Source organism: Nothobranchius furzeri, chromosome 5 (genome assembly GCF_043380555.1).
Source record: "Nothobranchius furzeri strain GRZ-AD chromosome 5, NfurGRZ-RIMD1, whole genome shotgun sequence".
NCBI lineage: Eukaryota > Metazoa > Chordata > Actinopteri > Cyprinodontiformes > Nothobranchiidae > Nothobranchius > Nothobranchius furzeri.
Window position 1 is genome coordinate 47,068,128 of NC_091745.1, and position 18,258 is coordinate 47,086,385.

The 18,258-nt window shown below is 45.2% G+C and overlaps 2 protein-coding genes across 2 annotated transcripts in view; both read left to right on the forward strand.

The window, feature by feature from the left end:
* Window positions 1–10,589, forward strand: part of elovl4a (ELOVL fatty acid elongase 4a) — a 20,239-nt gene extending 9,650 nt beyond the window's left edge. Inside the window, exons 5-7 of the mRNA XM_054740380.2 lie at window positions 5,638–5,809; window positions 8,646–8,773; window positions 8,869–10,589. Coding sequence (XP_054596355.1) covers window positions 5,638–5,809; window positions 8,646–8,773; window positions 8,869–9,198 — 630 coding nt within the window. The 3' untranslated portion in view covers window positions 9,199–10,589. The remainder of the gene's footprint in view (window positions 1–5,637; window positions 5,810–8,645; window positions 8,774–8,868) is intronic.
* A 1,404-nt stretch (window positions 10,590–11,993) lies between these two features.
* LOC139069834 (microtubule cross-linking factor 3-like) lies at window positions 11,994–17,990 on the forward strand. Its single transcript, XM_070550829.1, has 10 exons — window positions 11,994–12,350; window positions 13,585–14,343; window positions 14,485–14,709; window positions 14,793–14,951; window positions 15,359–15,430; window positions 15,633–15,952; window positions 16,057–16,216; window positions 17,284–17,353; window positions 17,449–17,753; window positions 17,825–17,990. The coding sequence occupies exons 2-10, from the start codon at window positions 13,627–13,629 to the stop codon at window positions 17,864–17,866; spliced, it is 2,070 nt and encodes a 689-aa protein (XP_070406930.1). The 5' UTR covers window positions 11,994–12,350; window positions 13,585–13,626; the 3' UTR covers window positions 17,867–17,990.
* The last annotated feature ends 268 nt before the right edge of the window (window positions 17,991–18,258 follow it).

The following is an 18,258-nucleotide window of genomic DNA, read 5'->3' on the forward strand; positions in this document are numbered from 1 at the left end:
GACGCGGCTCTGCAATATCGCGTGGACATTGGGGGCAGTCCCACTGGACTGGCAGACCGGGGTGGTGGTTCCCGTATTTAAAAAGGGGGGCCGCAGGGTGTGTTCCAACTACATGGGGATCACACTTCTGAGCCTCCCTGGTAAGGTCTATTCAGGGGTTCTGGAGAGGTTGGTCTGTTGGATTGTCGAGCCTCAGATTCAGGTTTTTGTCCTGGCCGTGGAACACTGGACCAGCTCTATACCCTTAGGGGGATACTGGAGGGTGCATGGGAGTTCGCCCAACTAATCTACATGTGTTTTGTGGATTTGGAGAAGGCGTTTGGCCACGTCCCTCAGGGAGCCTGTGGGGGGTAATTCGGGAGTATGGGGTACCAGGCCCTCTGACACAGACTGCTGGGTCCCTGTATGACCAGTATCAGAGCTTGGTCCGCATTGCCGGCAGTAAGTCGAGCTTGTTCCCAGTGAGAGTTGGACTCCTCCAAGGCTGCCCGTTGTCACCGATTCTGTTCATGACCTTTATGGACAGGATTTCTAGGAGCAGCCAAGGTGTTGAGGGGATTTGTTTTGGTGGCCTGAGGATCAGGTCTCTGCTTTTTGCAGATGATGTGGTCCTGTTGGCTTCATCAGAACGCAATCTTCGGCTGTTGCTGGAGCAGTTCACAGCTGAGTGTGAAGCAGCTGAGATGAGAATCAGCTCCTCTAAATCTGAGACCATGGTCTTGATTCAGATTTAAGCCGGGCGTACACTGTGCGACTTTTTCACTCGCAGCGTTCAGCTTCAGCTCAAACTGTACGACTTCCTCGCAGGGCAGATCTCACGAGTCGTGTGCTCACACTGTACGACCCAGTTCTCGCATGCGACCTGACTGCTCACACTGTACGTCTGGTAGCAACACGTCGGCCCTAAAAATTTGCTAGAAATAGCAGTTTTTACTCAACACGTCAGACTTTTTTGTCTTGCCTGTTGTCCTTCGGGAGTGCTGCAGGAGGACACACAGGGATTTATGGGGGTTGGATGAGGAAAACGAAATAAAGAGAGTAAATCTGTGTTTTGTGATCAGTTTAATTTGACATAAACACGACAAACACGCTTTCTTGACAATCTTTGTGAGTAAAAAAAAACGTGTAGAAACAAAAACGAACAGCGTGTGTTATTAGGGAAATAGCGAGCGACCAGCCGGTGTTGTGCCATAAATCGACTCGCTGCCAAAAAATGATTAGCCACTAAAGGAAGGAAGGGGGAAAAAAATCAAATCGCTGGAGAATTGTTTATTTACATTTATACAACGTTTACATTCAATACAGGGCGCCATTTTACATTGTTTATTTATTTTTTAGTATCAAGGCTGTAACATAAAGAAAGCCAGTTCTTACCACAAACCATCTTTCAATCGCAAATATTGCAAAAAGGATTAATATATCCTCATTGTGAACGTTTAAGACAAATAGCAACACTTAAAACAACTTCCGAACTGGAAAAAACTAAGCTAATCATTTTTTGGCAGTGAGTCGATTTATGGCACAACACCCGCGTTGATGCAGGATTGCGCGCGCATGCGCCGTGAGCGGTTCTGATACTTTTTGGATCGTAGCTGCTCGCAGCTGCTCGCAGCGCCGCTTCAACAGTGCGATACCCTCACGAGGGACGATCAAAATATTAAACACACCAGAAGTCCCTGCGACCTCACGACTGCTGATCGGCGGCTGGTCACGTGGTGTTAATCGCCTCTCGTAACCCCCTGTACACTACACGACCGCTCGGCGCAAAACTCGCCCCGATGTCGTGGCTTCTCGCACGACTGGAAAATCGGCTCAAAAAAGTGAAAAAGTCGCACAGTGTACGCCCGGCTTTAGGGTTGTCACGGTGTGAAAATTTAACCTCACGGTTATTGTGACCAAAATTATCACGGTTTTCGGTATTATCGTGGTATATTTTTTAAACGTGTTACATTTTCAGACATCTAAATAAACCCTGTATATCAAGGAAAATATTGTCCTCAGTTTGTGTCTAAATTTTGCCTAAAATTTGTTATTTTGTAATTATGTTTTTTATTTGTTTACATTTTTCCCTTTAGTCTTTAAAATAGCAATATTTGCCCATAACTTCTTAATTTTTGTCTGTTTGATGTCATAATTTTAAAAATATTAGATCAGATGATACTCAGTACTCAAGTAGCCTTCTAATCAGATACTTTTTTTTTTACCCTTACTTGAGTAATAAACCCTATGTCAGGAAAATATTGTCCTCGGTTTGTGTCCTTCCAGTGAGCTTTGCAGATGTGGGGAAATGTCATCAGGCAGTAATCATTGTTAAATTCATAATTATTCTCAGAGAGACCAACCCTTATCTGCCCCTGAGAGCCCCATAATGCATAGCGTCATTTCAATATGGGGGTGTCCGCGACACGGTTTACATGCAGGTAGCGGCGCTGCGGCTGCTTTATATAGCGACTCGTTGCATTCTCCCTCAACCCAAATCCTCGGATCACGCATTTTAGCTAAAACGCTAACGTTAACTTGCCTTGCGTTGACTGTAGAGTTGTGGGTGATGGTCACGCAGATGTGTCATGAGATTTGAAGCGTTGCTGCCTTTCACAGACACTTTTTCTGCACGTGCTGCAAGCAGGATAGCTGTCTTCTATCAACTGTCCCTCGGCATTCTTCAAATATCCAAAAAATGCCCGTACTTCCGACTTTGTCTTCTTTTAGGGATAATAAATGTCCTGAGCACTGCCGTCTCCTCCTTTGGCCATTATTTCAGCTTTAGCTTCAAGAAAGTTTTGGTTGTAAACAACAAAGTGCGCATGTGCCGCCGGCAACTTCTGCAGATGATACGGTGGCTGGTAAGGGTCACCACGCCTACACCGCGGCCACGGGAATCCACCGAGATAATATATATTTTTAAAAACAAGACGGTTATTATTATTGTCAACTTTTTTACCGGGGTTTACCGCTACACCAGTTACCGTGACAACCCTATTCAGAAAAGGGTAGAATGCCTTCTCCGGATCAGGGATGAGGTCCTGTCCCAAGTGGAGGAGTTTTAAGTATCTCGGGGTCTTGTTCACGAGTGAGGGAATGAGGGAATGATGGAGAGTGAGATCGATAGGTGGCTTGGTGCTGCGTCTGCAGTGATGCGGGCATTGTAGTGGTCTGTCATGATGAAGAGAGAGCTGAGACAGAAGACGAAGGTCTCGATTTACCGGTTGATCTACGTTCCTACCCTCACCTATGGTCACGAGTTCTGGGTAGTGACCGAAAAAATGAGAGGGTGGCTGGGCTCTCCCTTAGAGATAGGGTGAGAAGCTTGGTCATCCGGAAGAGGGGCTCGGAGTAGACCCGCTGCTCCTCCACATGTGGTGAGGTTTTCCGGGGCACGTCCAACCAGGAGGAGGCCTAAAGGTAGACCCAGGACACGTTGGAGGGATTGTGTCTCTCACTTGGCCAGGGAACACATTAGGATTCCCCCGGATGAGCTGGCCCAAATGGCTGGGGAGAGGGAAATATGGGCCTCTTGACTTCGGCTACTGCCCCCACGACCCAAATCCGGATAAGTGGGAGAAAATGGATGGATGGTTTAAAAAATTTACTTATCCAACATATATCTCTGACCAAGAATAAAGGACAGGCTAAAGAAACAGTCCTCGCTAAAACTTTCTTTACAAATATACTTCAAAGTCTCCTTCAATAAAATGACTGTGCTCTGTAGGATCAGTGGTTGCCTTGAGCTTTTCTAAGGAAGTTTCAGGAGGAAGAAGGTTTTCGAAGGAGGGGTCACAAGAGGATCACGAGTCTTAATATTCATGAACTACAAACATATCTCACAACACAACTCTTCTGCTGCTTCGTTTTCTCTTTTCTCTTGGGTAAAAATGTTGCAACGTTGATCCACAAATAACCCAAGCCTGAACTGAGTTGCTAATGCTAATGTTAGCTTTTACTAATCATGAGCTCTGCTCTCTCCTGGCCGCTAAACTAAAACAGCCTTCAACAGTCCCAGGCCCAGGTGGGCGAATGCTAATTTTCTCTGTGACGTAGCATTATCAGACCTGATCGCTTTCCTATTATTTCCTGTATGTGGCTAACGCAGGCAATAGGGGCTGGAGACTGCTTTTACGTTCATCGTGCGTGTGAAACTCAGAGTGACCAATCATATTTAAAAAAAAAAAAACAAATGTTCAGATCCTCAGGGAACAAGCACTTTAAAGCAGGAGTGCCTAACCCTGGTCCTCCAAAGCCACTGTCCAGCATGTTTTAGTTGTTTCCCTGTTCCAGCACGCCTGATTTTAATAATTGGGTGATTGAAACTGTGTCATTACTTGGAATCTGCCGGAGGTGAGCACAAACTGACGTAATGGTGCAACACATTCTCACTCCCAGCACGTCAAAAACAAACGCTTGGTCAGCCACCCTCCACGCCAGACCCCTGACGCCAAAAGTGCCCTTTTTCGTTACTTATGTGCGAAAAGGGTTTTTTCCCTTATTTGACTGCAGATCCCAATGCAGCATTACACTGACGCGATGGGATGTCCGCAGCCAGGGCACCAAACAATCTCATTGTACCTCACCTTAACCTTATCCTCTTATTTAACCTTCCCCTCACCCCTATCCTAACCTTAACCATCTTGCTAGCGAACACGTTAGTGATGTGTCGATCGCTCTAAAAGCCGGCTCTATGAAGCGAACGGCGGGAGCCGCCTCGTCATTGGTCGAATTTGGACCGAGCCAACGCGAGGGGGAGGTTTCAACTACCACGGTGGAGGTTAAAGTAGAGGGTATTTGTAACCTCCCCCTCGCCAGATGGTATGTTCTAACGTTCCCCTTGGGCGGCAAATACGAAAATTCACAGTCAGACTCTGACTGTCAGAGTCAGAATGCATGGGAAACAAACGCTTGATCACAGTGAGAGTAACATTTTAGGTAGCAAGAGGGTTAAGGTTAGGATGAGGGAGAGGGGAAGGTTATAAATAGTGAAACGTTAAGGTTTAGGTGCGGTTAAATGAGCTGGTTCAGTGCCACATCAGCGGATATCTAATCACGTCAGTGTAACGCTGCATTGGGATCTGCAGTTACAAAAGGGGAAAACCCCTTTTCGCACATAAGTAACGAAAAAGAGCACTTTTGGCGTCTGGGGTCTGACGTGGAGGGTGGCTGACCAAGCGTTTGTTTTTGAGGCGCTGGGAGTGAGAATGTGTTGAATGGTGAAACCCAGAAAGTGGACAATATTAATGACCTGTTAGGTTGGATTAAATCACTAGAAAATTACATGAAACGAGCAACATCTTAATTCCACTTCACCCTTTCACTGAAACGTCACTGTCTTCTTTTAGAAACACGATCCCATCCCCTTTATCTGGGCTCTTGTCCTTTTGTCAGAAAGGCTGAAGGAAGGATCAGTTTCACCTTCCTCCATGACGTCGTCTCGAGTTCGACACACAAACCAGCAGTGCATTATTCTCGGGTGACTGAGATCGAGTTGTCAAAGATGAGAGTAGAACAGGAACATGTGCTCCTCACGCGTCTGTAGCTACTAATTATGATTAAATGTGGGAATCCGACCCCATTGTGCCGTGTTTATTTCTCATCACTTTTTCTTGTTCACTGCTTTCCACTACTTCTGCCTCCTTTTAAAAACAGGTGGCAGGAGCTCTGTGGTGGTACTTCGTCTCTAAGGGCGTTGAATATCTGGACACTGTGTTTTTCATCCTCCGGAAAAAGTTCAACCAGGTCACGTTCTTGCACGTCTACCATCACTGCACCATGTTCACGCTCTGGTGGATCGGCATCAAGTGGGTGGCAGGAGGACAGTGTGAGTGAACCATAATCTCAACATTGTGGCCCAACTGGGTTTGGTTTGTCGTCGCACAGTTTCATAGAAAGTTAAATATGCAACAGGAGAACTATCTCAGAGTCTGTTCTGAGGCACTCAGATCCAACATTTATATGTGTAATCTGTCAGAGAAAAAACAATTATGGCTTACCTCTGGGAAGCGTAACACACAACTAATGACTGCGCTAAATTTGAACTTCAGGTCTATTTTTTTACTCACTGTGCTTCCAAAGTGCTTCAAGTTCAACAGTTCAGATCAGGCCGGACAGGAAGCTAATCACAGAAGCAGTGTAAAGCATCCAGTACATTTCAGAATAAAAGACACGTGCAGATTTAACTAAGAAACAAAAACCGTCATTCCCTGTGAACACTCTGTGGCCCAAGTAAAATAACAGAAAATTACCCACAGACCTTTCGGATACCTGCAGCTGTCGTTCTTCTTGCTTGTTTCAACATGAACTGGTGATATCTCGCGTGATCTTGCAATTCTCCCATGATCATGTGGGACCTTCTATGTGGAACATATTTACAGTTAGGGCTGCTCGATTATGGCAAAAAAAAAATCACGATTATGGTGACTGAAATTGAGATCACGATTTTTTAGGACGATTTTTCTATTTATGCTGATTTTATTTGTTTTTATTCTGTCATAAAATTGCTCAGGGCACAATCAGGACAAAAATAAATAAGGAACAAGATTATCACTAAAAGAACTCCTGATTCCCAGTATAAAAAGACCAATATACTTATAGCTCATAGTCTATGACCCAAGGGCTATAGAACTTGGTTTAACTCATTTAAGTCTAACCAGTACAGACCCAAATACCAATATCTTGCAAATACTGACAGCAAGAAATATACAGTGGCATTTATAACAAATAAATGCAAATAAATTGATGTTCACAAAATGTTGCATAACATTTATTGAATCGTGTCAAGGTGCTGTAGGAGAGTGCACTAGCACCGTGTCCTCAGAGAGATTAGTTATTATTTATCAGCATGAGGAACTTATTTCTACCTTATTTATAAACTATTTATTTACAGGTCCATCAGTTAATGTAATAAATGTCCCAACCACAGCTGCACCCCCCACCCCCCAACCCGGTCTCACAGCAATCAGGGGCAAGCTGCACGTGTGTTTAGCACGCCGCACACGCACAGCCGTTTTTAGTGGCTCAGGAGTCCGCAGGTACGGTGTGTGTCACTCACTCTGGTTACTCCAACAGGGAGCTGGCTCCGAGAGCCGTTTCAGTAGCGACCGACACATCACTACATCATTCCCTTTCCTAGTGTTCTGAAGAATGGTCCGGAGCGCAGACAGAGCGTTTAGCTAACCTGCAGGAAATGTCGACGACAATTATCCAGAAAGTAGCTAAGGGTTACCAGAGATGTTTCTGAGGTGTTCGCTAGGTACTTTTGAGATTTAAAAAGTCAAGAAGGGGGTCTGAGAAGCTGTCAGAAATAGTGTCAAAGTCGCCAAGTTGGCAACACTGTAGGGAGGAGCGCTTCATTTGCAACTCAGGGCAGCGCAAGTGGGAGGAGCAAATAATCGGCTTGTTTTGTTTTTTATAATCGTTCAAAACTCAGATCGTAATCGTGATTAAAATTCGATTAATTGAGCAGCCCTATTTACAGTTGTGTGAAACATACTCGTTAGGAAGGGACGTGCTGCTGAGGTCGTGGTGAAAACGCATCTGTATTATATTCAGAGCTGCTTACGCATCCGGTGGAAAGTCCAGGCTGTAGTTATTTCACTTTGAACCAGGGATGCCAGATATTATTGATCCACCATTAATACCGACTGATATCTGCATTAAAATGTAATATTGTGTCTTTTAATGACACAGCCTTTACATCCCATACATGTTATACATAAACTTTTCAGCTACCTCTCCTCTTTCTCAAAACATTCAAACATAAAAGATCTGAAGTAACATTTTCAAGATATTTTAGTTTACTTGGCACAACTTGTGGGTAGAAATTTGCCCTGTGTGGTGAACATATGCTGTACGTGGCTACGTGTGGCTAGCAGCTAACAAGCAAATAAAACAAAAACAAGAATCTTCACACAAGGCTTGTTTTTCTTATCTGGAGAACTTGTTAAATGTTTTATCACCACAGCTGCAATTTACAGAAGAAAAGACATTACTAACTAATAAACACACCTTAGCGTCACGCCGAGAGAGAACAAGATTCAGCTGCTGTTGGAGACAAAATAAAAAGGACACTTTTCCTGTTACCAACTTAAATTGAAGTAGTTGTCATTTCGCACAGACGCTTTTTAAAATTTCAACACTGAAGGAGCTATGTGATGTTAGGAACCTAAAATGTTTTAGTTTTTCTTTTTTCAGAAGGGGGGACACAGCAGATATTGGTTTATATTTTGGTAAAAAAGCCAATATCAGTTCTCAGTTTCCACGTATAGCCTGTTTTATTCCACAACGTCGTAGTCGTGAATAATGGTAAATAAATAAATGATGCAATATCCCATCATATAAGGAACAAATAAGGATTTTTGTTTCTTGACTTTTGATTTTTATCAAACGAGAAAACTTGCAAATGTGATGGCTTTAGAGGCAGAATCACAGCAAACTCCTTTAGCTTCCCACCAAAAGTGTGTGAGGGTTAGGGTTAGAGTGCAGTGCCACCCACAGAATCAGGGAAGCTCGTGCTGTTAGCCTGTGTTTTTGGGCTTTCCAATCATAACAGGTTCTACTTTCATACAGATTCTTTTTGGGTTTTGAAATAAAAGAGGGGTTTTCCTCCGCTTTTATTCTGGTTTCTGTGCTGAAACATTTTTCTGTTTCTATTGAAGCCTTCTTTGGTGCACACATGAACGCACTGATCCACGTTATGATGTATCTGTATTACGGCCTGGCCTCCTGCGGACCTAAGATCCAAAAGTACCTGTGGTGGAAGAAGTACCTGACCATCATTCAGATGGTAAGAAGGGGTTCTGATTTCCTTTTGAAGTTACAGCATCCAAGGTTAGGATTAGCATTACCATTCTTTATTTGTCCCTCTCTCTTGCATCCCAGATCCAGTTCCACATCACCATCGGCCACACCGCCCTGTCACTCTATGTCAACTGTGACTTCCCCCACTGGATGCACTACTCCCTCATCTGCTACGCCATCACCTTCATCGTCCTGTTCGGTAACTTCTACTACCAGACCTACCGTCGCCAGCAGCAGCCCACGCGTCGCGACCCCTCCTCTTCCTCCAAAGCCACCAAGGCCATTTCCAACGGCAGCCTGAACGGGCTCAGCAAAGCCGCCAACGTGGCGGTGCTGATGGGCAGCAAAGAGGAGAAGCCCCAGGAGAACACTGGAAGGAGAAAGAGGAAAGGACGCGCCAAAAGAGATTAGAGGAAGAGGGGGAGGATGAGCAAGGTGGGACCTTATGCTCTGCATTCTGGTTTTAGCTGAAACAGGAAAGACTTGATTTGAGGAACGTTTAGATGCATGGATGTGTTCAAGTCAGACTTATTTCTTTAGGCCATGATCTGAGGTTCTAGGTTCAAGCTGAGATGAGAGGGGATTTATTTGTTCATAAAAAGTCATGAATAAGATGATAAATATCATAAAATGACTTAAATGAAGCAGCAACATATTGGTTTGTTCATAGTGTTCCTTCTAGTGCCATGTACGGTAGAAATAAACAGGATTTGTAGCCTTCAGATGTTGGGCCTGGACATGAACGCCACGCTGGAAGCAAAGGTTTAACGCTGTTGTAGTCACCAAACACAGCTGGAACTAAACAAAAATACACAAAACAGACACACAAACACGTCAGCTAGAGACGTAAAGCTAAGGTTCTCCATCGTTTCACTCCGGCTAAGCGTGAAAGGCGTTCTCACAGCTTCTATTATTTACTCTGACCTGAGACGTGGGCTCTGACTTTTGAGCTGCCATCCTTTATCGCGCAGTCATATCCAGAATGTGGACAGTGAGTCAACATCAACATGTTCCTAAAACCCAAAAGAACAGCTGATATGGTCCCGCTGTTGCTTTAGCTCTTTTTTCTTGTCTGTAAACTTCTAACCCAGGTTGTACATCCATAACTGTTCGTCATGTGATCAGATGTAACAATATCCAGGATCTGATGATATTCTGTGTTTTCCTGCTCTTACGGAGGAGCTGGAGGAGTGTTACTGATGTTTTCCTGTCTTTTATATTCTAACTTGTGTGAACTCGTTCCTCTCAGACGCCGGAGAAATCAAAGCTGCTGTTATTATCGTTTAGGGTTCCTTTTCGCTCATCCTGCTTGCTTCCTCTCTTTTTTACCACGGTACTATGGCTAACTTCGTAAAGACAAATATCTAAACCTCTTTAAAGGAGTAAAGAGTCGTTTTTTCAGCTAAGAACTGAGGCTTTATTTATGACCTCGGCTGACTTGAATGTAAATTCATCCTAGATGTGAAAAAGGTAGAGACCCTCTGAGCTGATGACCTTTGCTCTTTGTGTAAAATACAGAGTAGGTCAGCTCTAAATCAGTAAAGCCTGCTTTTGGCCAGCAACCAGCCAACGCAGTCTGTTATTTATCAGTTTGGACGACTCGAGTAAATACCGACTTATCGATCTGAGTGCTTGTTTGCGTATTTGTCTTATTTTTGTGATGTATAGATCACATTGTGATCATTTGTACTCTGTGCTTTTAGAGTAGACATTTGTATGGCCACATTGCTTCTGTTTTTTTTTTACTATCATAAACTGAACTTTCTTCAAAATAAAATAAAACTGAACACCTGTAGAACTTCTTTAATGTCTAAATATTTTTTATTTACATTTATTTGTGTTTTTCTCATCAGACTGTTGACTGACCTGAGCTAGTGCTACCTAGAGCAGCACGTGTCAAACTACAAGAACAAATAAATCCACCAAGTGCTTAAATCAGAATATTTACAATGTTTCTGCCACTAGAGGACCCTGTCTTCCTAAACGACTCCCTTCTGGTGTTTGATGCCAACTCTTATAATTAAGGAAATAAAAACTAGCTTTAGTTTTTATTAAATTGTCTGATATGATTAGAACAGATTATCGTTGCACGTCGAAGAATGTTTTTAATAAATCTGTGGGACCATTATCACTTCCCACAGCATGGTGATGTTTGCTCATCTGGAAAAAGGTGGAAGCTTTTCATTAAGATCCATTGAATCTAATAAAGTAACAGAGTTTTTACATTTTAGGAACATCAGTGTAAAATACTCATTCTAATATAAATAAGATAAACCTTTTACATTCAGTTAACATCCCTGTTCAGTCTCATAGATCTCCTTTGAATTTAGACAAAGGTTTCCATGGTTACACCAGCTGTCATTCTGTCCCCACCCCACATCCTGCAAACACTCCCAACCCTCAGCTCTTCCTAGGATAGCTGAGGTTTGCACTGTGTGTGTGTGTGTGTGTGTGTGTGTGTGTGTGTGTGTGTGTGTGTGTGTGTGTGTGTGTGTGTGTGTGTGTGTGTGTGTGTGTGAATAAGTATATTGAACTGGCAGCTATGTCATCAGCAAACAACAGATTAGATGAACATTTGAGGGCATGCCTATTATTTTTAACGTGGCTTTTGAAAAGCTAATGTTAGCTTTCTCACAAAGACATGTTTACCTCTGCTCAGATATCCACATCAGTTGCTTTGCTTGCTTAGCTTTCAGGCAAGCGAATAGTGATGTGTCGGTCACGAACGAACCGGCTCTAAGAGCCGGCTCTTTGAAGTGAACGACGGGAGCCGGCTCGTCATTGGGAGCCGTCCCCTCCCCTCCCCCCTCCCCTTTTGCTTTGGTGAAAGCCACGGGTGATTGGTCAGCATGTGTAACTGCGTGTCCAGACTGTCCACACACAGAGCAGTAGGGGCGGGGAAGAGGGAGGGTAAGACTCAGACACACAGCAGAGCACATGTGGGCGGAGGGAGGCGAGAGGGAATGAGGAAGAGGAAAAAGGCGAGAGAGAGGAGAGTGTGACGAAGACGGTGAGAAAATGAGCGCCAGCAGTCGGAAAGTGGAGATTTCTGAAAGTGTTCAGTTATTAAATCCATAGAAATGATAAATATTTGATATAGCATTTTTTTACATTAGTAAATCATTTTACACATAGTTTTGCATTATTTTGGTTATAAATGTACTTTACGCAACAGAAAATCTGAGGAGCCACTTGGGAGCCGAAAGAGCCGGCTCTTTTTGGTGAGCTGAGCCAAAAGAACCGGCTCTCTAAAAAGAGCCGGAATTCCCATCACTACAAGCGAAGGCCGCTGTTTTCTGCCGCCCCCGCGAATTTTCAGCCAATCGTAGTAAAGCCCATCTAGCCAATCAGAGGCGAGAAAGGCGAGACCTTCCTTGGTCACCCTAGAATTCCAAAAGACGCGTCCGGTCCTGGTGGGAACCGCCCAGCGATGACGTAATGTCATGATTATTAAACAGGTTGTCTGGCGGTCGGGAGGCGCCGGAGTCAGCATCCCTCCTGCCTCCACATCGTTCACCAGCATCTCTCGGCAGCATCCGATACACCAGCGGAGGACAGACGAGGTAAGATGTTCATCTGCTGGATAGTTATGATAGTTAGACAAAAGCGTGAGAAGATGACGTGGCTGAATCATCCTGAAGGACGAACCCCGAGCGAGCTCCTTGTTTGGTGTACAGGCCACCAACGTGAGCTGGTCCACTGTTGCTGCCTTCAAGTGTTGTTGTAGAGCAGCTTCTTCCTTTCCTTCCTTTAGATGCTGGATAAGAGCTGATCAGAGAACAGCTGATTCTTGGTTTTCAAAAACAAACCAAAGCAGCAAAAGAAGCGATGCTGCTCTGAGAATGCCTTCAATCATTTAGAGCGCGTACCTCTGGCCTCCATCACTCCACCCTGAGTCATCCGGCGATGAGATGATGGCTGACAGGAAGCAGCTCTGCTGTTGCACCGGCCTTCACGAGGTTTGTTGTGATTGAACTGGTCTGGGATCAGAATAACAGCGCGGTTGAACTGGCTTCCTGCCTCTTCAGCTCAGTGACATCTCCCGCACCCAAAGTGCGCCCTTTGAGCGCATGTGACGCAAACGTGCACCGTGTAATTGAGCTGCAGTTGATGTAAAACAAAGGCTCCGAGGGTCCGACTGCGGGGTTTTTGCTGGTGACCCGCAACTTTCCTCTGACAGGAGCTGTAATTTCCTGTCTTGCCTCTGCTCTGTAGCTATGGGGAGCCGATTGTAAAACACTGCACTAAATAATTCAAAAGTATTTATTATTATTATATATTTTTTGCTTTTGGCTCAATTTAAAGGAACATTATGTAAGGCACAAGAGTGAAATAACACGGCTCAATCATGCTGGGACAAAGGTTGGGGGGTGGAGGTGGGGTGGGGGTGGGGTCTCATCTCACGTAGTGCTCACCTGTACTTGTGCACTTGTCCTTGTGAAACGTCATCAGCTATGGTCAATTACTGTTCTAGTGTCAGGGCAAGTGCGCTAAGAATTCCTGTACGTGTCTGGCTCCACTCATCATCGAGGATGAATTTAATGCATCCTTCAGCAGAGTACTGCAGTACTCAGATCGTCCACCAGAGGGAGAAGAGGGGTTGGAGAATTGCATTCTGCAGGTTTTGTGGAAATTACTAATGATGCGGAGGAGCTGGAGCTCTAGAAATAGAGGAGTGTTTTAAATGTTGGCTTATTAAGGGAAATTTTTATTAATTATTTTATTTTGATGGACATGTAAAGAAAATTAGCCATATTAAGCTCTTCCCTTTCAACGTGTTATGTGTTTGTTTCCCAGGGGGCATGGATGTTCCTGAGGATGAGCTGATCCTCTGACACCATGATGAACCCATCCTCTGCCGACTCATCTCGGCAGCCAGATCATAGCAGCCGCAAGCAGCAGCGATCGTCATCCCCAGCGGGTCTCAAAGAAACCGGATCTAAATCTGCACAGAAAGGCAGCAGTTCAGCCAAGCTCAAGCAGGGAGGAGAAGGAGGAGGAGGGAGAAACAGCCGGGGTCATTCCCCCGTTTCCATCGGCAGGGAGCGGCAGGCTGGAGGCAGTGCTCCCGTCAGAGGAGCGGCTGCTGTCCAGCATGCTGGTGCTGAAAGCCCGACGTTGAGCAGGGCCGCGGCCGCTGTACCGGCAGCATTAGACCCTCCCCGTCCTGTCACAGAGGCTTCCACCCCCTCAAGAGCTGATCCGAGTCGCGTCGTCTCAGACCAACCGTGCGCTTCCAAATCCCCCAAACTGAGAAGCAAAAAGCCCAAAGGAGAGGAAGCTGCAGCGGTCACGAGCAAGAAGAGTTCCAAAAGTACAGTGGGCTGTGGACCCGGCTTCTGGAAGGAGGGATGCTTGCAGTCAGAACTGATACAGTTCCATCTGAATAAGAGCCTGGGCAAGAAAGGGACAAAGATGCAGGCGAAGTCAACGTCTCCACCCACATCAGAGCCGGAACTGTCCCCAGAACCAGACAGTCCACAACGGGCTCCACGCTCAGACCAGAGGCTGCAGGACGAGATCGAGAGGCTGGAGGACGAAAATGAGGATCTAAAGGTGAATGGAGACATGTCCTGTAAAACGATACATGAGCACCATTGCGTTTGCAAAGATGCTAAAAGAGCTTATCTTGTTCATTCATGTCTGTGGAGGGAAGCTGGCCTCAATCATTTTCATGTGCACTTTATTTTTCACTAGAATGAAATCGAAGAGATGCGAACAGAGATGGATGAGATGCGAGACACTTTCTACGAAGAGGATGCTTGTCAGCTGCAGGACATGCGCAGAGAGCTGGAGAGAGCCAATAAGAACTGTCGGATTCTCCAGTACCGGCTCAAGAAGGCAGAGAGAAAGAGGCTCAGGTTCACTGAAACGGGCCAAGAGGATGGAGAGCTGCTCAGAAGTCTGGAGCAGGACCTGAAGGTGAGTCAGGCAGCTCATCAAAAGATCGGGGAGCTTTTCAGCCGTCTCTCATTTTTAAAATGTTGTTTTGGCCATGCGGCCAGGTGGCAAAGGATGTGTCAGTGCGCTTGCACCATGAGCTGGAGACTGTGGAGGAGAAAAGGATGAAGACGGAGGAGGAGAACGAGAAGCTGAGGCAGCAGCTGATAGAAGTGGAAGTCAACAAACAAGCCCTGCATAACGAACTGGAGAAAGCCAAAGAGGTGGGCTACTTTTCATCTCACGTATTAAATGTGCAGACGACAAAATGTAATTCTAGAGGATGTGTGAGGTGCAGGAGAAGCTGAGCAGAGCTTTGTCAGACGTACATGCACGAGTGCAGCAAACGTGCAGGAACATGCACAGAATTAGCTGCAAATGGGTGTGTGCATTTTAAGATGTTGCACATATGTTATCTTTATTATTTAGACCTAATGATGGCTGGGCTGCTCGACGTAAGTACACACCTGAATGACGTCAGTGTGGGTATGTTCATGGTTCCTGTTTCAGGTTGTTTTTAAGATCAGTGCTTAGAAAGAAGAAACGTCTTCTTCCAATCATTAGAAATATTCCTAGGGATGAGTATAACCAGCACATCTGGATCAGTTGACCTTTTATTATTTTTCTCCAGCTCTCATTGAAAAGAAAGGGAAACAAGGATGGCCAGAAAACAGAGAGAAAGGCCCAACAAACCCCGGTCGAGGTAGGTCGGATGTAGTCTCTGCTGGATTTGTTGAGCTATCACATTTTCTGTTAACATCACTAAAAACAAAACATGCATATTTAACAAAGGTGGAAAAAATAAAGAAGATATGTCAAGAACGCATCGTTTTTTATTTTGAATTTAAAAGCCACAATTTTCTCCAAATCATTCAACACAAATAACCAGGATGGTTTCTCTACAGGAAGAAAACGAGGACCTAAAGTGTCAGCTGGCCTTCATCAAGGAGGAAGCCATCCTGATGAGGAAAAAGATGGCAAAAATTGATAAGGAGAAGGATCGACTGGAGCAGGAGCTGCAGAAGTACCGCTCCTTCTACGGGGACGTGGACAGCCCTCTGCCCAAAGGCGAGGCCGGAGGGCCTCCCACCACCCGTGAGTCAGAGCTGAAGCTCCGGCTGCGTCTGGTGGAGGAGGAGGCCAACATCTTGGGGAGGAAGATAGTGGAGCTGGAGGTGGAGAACAGGGGCCTGAAGGCCGAACTGGATGACATGAGGGAGGACAGGTACATTTGTTTTACTTTAACTCACATAGAGGAGAACTGAGTTATCTGTTACATGAAAACCCCTTTATTTATGTTTGAGTTAATGTGAAATCCTGGTTTTGTAGTCTGGCAGCAGCAGGAGTGGACGGCTCCGGCAGCGGGGTTCATCAGAGCAGGGAGCACGGGGAGGCCCTGTCTGAACTGAGGCTGCAGCTGCAGCTGGTGGAAGACGAGGCAGAACTCCTTCGGCGAAATTTAGCAGATGTAGAAGATGAGAACAAAAAGGTAGGTTGAGTTCTACTCAGCTATGCAATACATTCACTAGATTTTAGTCAAGAACAAACCGTTCATCTGAAAGCAGCAACGATGGTTTTGTCCTGCTTTTAAAAGGTGCAATATGTAAGAATGAAATAAGAGTGACATCCTGTGGTCAAATGTGGGCACTGCAGTTCATTTTTCTAAACAAAGCTCAGTTTCTCACTGCCGTTCCGTGAGTTTTGTGGCTGTTGCCAGTTACAGATCCGCACCAGAACATTTTAGATGACAATCAAAGACGAGTCATACACAGTAAGTTGATAAGTAGATATTGTTATATTTTACATAGATTATGATGCTTTATCTGGTGTTTGCACTTCTGGGTGTTTTACAGTAGGGGGCACTTACTACACTTATTATGGTAAAATGCCTCCAGCATTACAGGAAGTGTTGTTCTTGGCGTCTTGTTGTTAGCTTTCTGTTAAAGTTCTGAAAGACTCATTAAAGGAAGTTAAACACCACAGCTGACTCATTATCCACACATTTCACTGTAATAACAGGTTGTTGGTAATTGAAAAATAAGCTTTAGTATTTTTAGAGCCGACTATTTGCTTCTAATTCATTGTTAGCTCAATGTTAGCCTCCAACCTGCTTCACCCAACATTAGAGTAAAACAAAAAGCTGCCGAGCTTCTTAGGGCTACAAGAAATAATGTCTGGGCCACTCCGGTTTACTGGCGTTGGTTCTTTAAACAAGTCTGAAGCTTTTAGCCTGCCAGCGTTGAAAGTGGCGTTTGCCCAGCACAGACTTGGCAACTAGGTGGGCTCTTTGATTGTAAACAGCAACTTTTTGGAAAGGAGGACCTGCCAACCCCCCAGCTGACTGAGACTTACATTTGTTTTAATGTAATCTTCCTTTCAACACAATTCAGACATTAGACTCTTTTGTGATTATTTTCCTGTACAATTCTTACATGTTGCTCCTTTAATCATGCTGACAAAAGTCATTGGTGCAATCAGACCGTCTGAGTAAAATTTTTTGTTATCTGACCAACACGTTTTTGTAGAACAATTACAAAAATACTGTTGAATCTTCAGGTGACAACGGAGCTCAATAAGCTGAAATACAAGGCTGGGTCCCATGAAGCTGGATCAAGACACGGCGGAGGTTTGTTTTGTTCATATTTTTGTCTTTGCTCTGATCTGATTGGATCTTCTCATTAGAAGATGGTAAAGGTGAGCAGATTTTTCTCCAACCCTCAGGAGGAGGTGACGCGACTAAGGTGGAGGCCCTCCAGGAGGAGCTGAAAGCAGCTCGCATGCAGATCAATGAGCTGAGCGGCAAAGTCATGCAGCTCCAGTACGAGAATCGTGTTCTGCTCTCCAACATGCAGCGTTACGACCTGGCCTCCCACCTGGGCATCCGCGGCAGCCCCCGGGACAGTGACGCGGAGAGTGATGGGGGACGGGAAGACGACATGCCTTCAGCCTCAGCCGTCTCTCCCTGCCTCCTCCCACCCCATCGCAAGCGTGAGGGTCCCATTGGAGGGGAGAGTGACTCGGATGAGGTGAGAAACATCCGCTGCCTCACCCCTACGCGTTCCCTTTACTCACCTGTAGACAGCCGTTTTTTATCCAGAAGCCTGAGGGACCGGCAACAAATGATAGACATCCGCATTGAAGCGGAGAGGCTGGGCCGGACCATCGACAGGCTCATCGCTGACACCAGCACTATCATCACAGAGGCCCGAGTTTACGTCACCAACGGAGAGCTGTTCACTCGGCTGGATGAGGATGAAGAAGGTGGCAGGTGAGACACTGGGATTTATTTTTAAGATGATCCTTGTATGTCAAAGACTTAATAGTTCTTCTGCTCCTCAGGATCAGAGAGCATGAGCTGCTGTATCGCATCAACGCTCAGATGAAGGCCTTCAGGAAGGAGCTGCAGACCTTCATAGATCGACTGGATGTCCCTAAGCAGGAGGATAAACAGGCAGATGAGCCGCTGTCTGTAAGCTAATGCTAACACATTTAGCTTGACTGGTGTGAAGATTTGATGTTCTGACTGCCTTT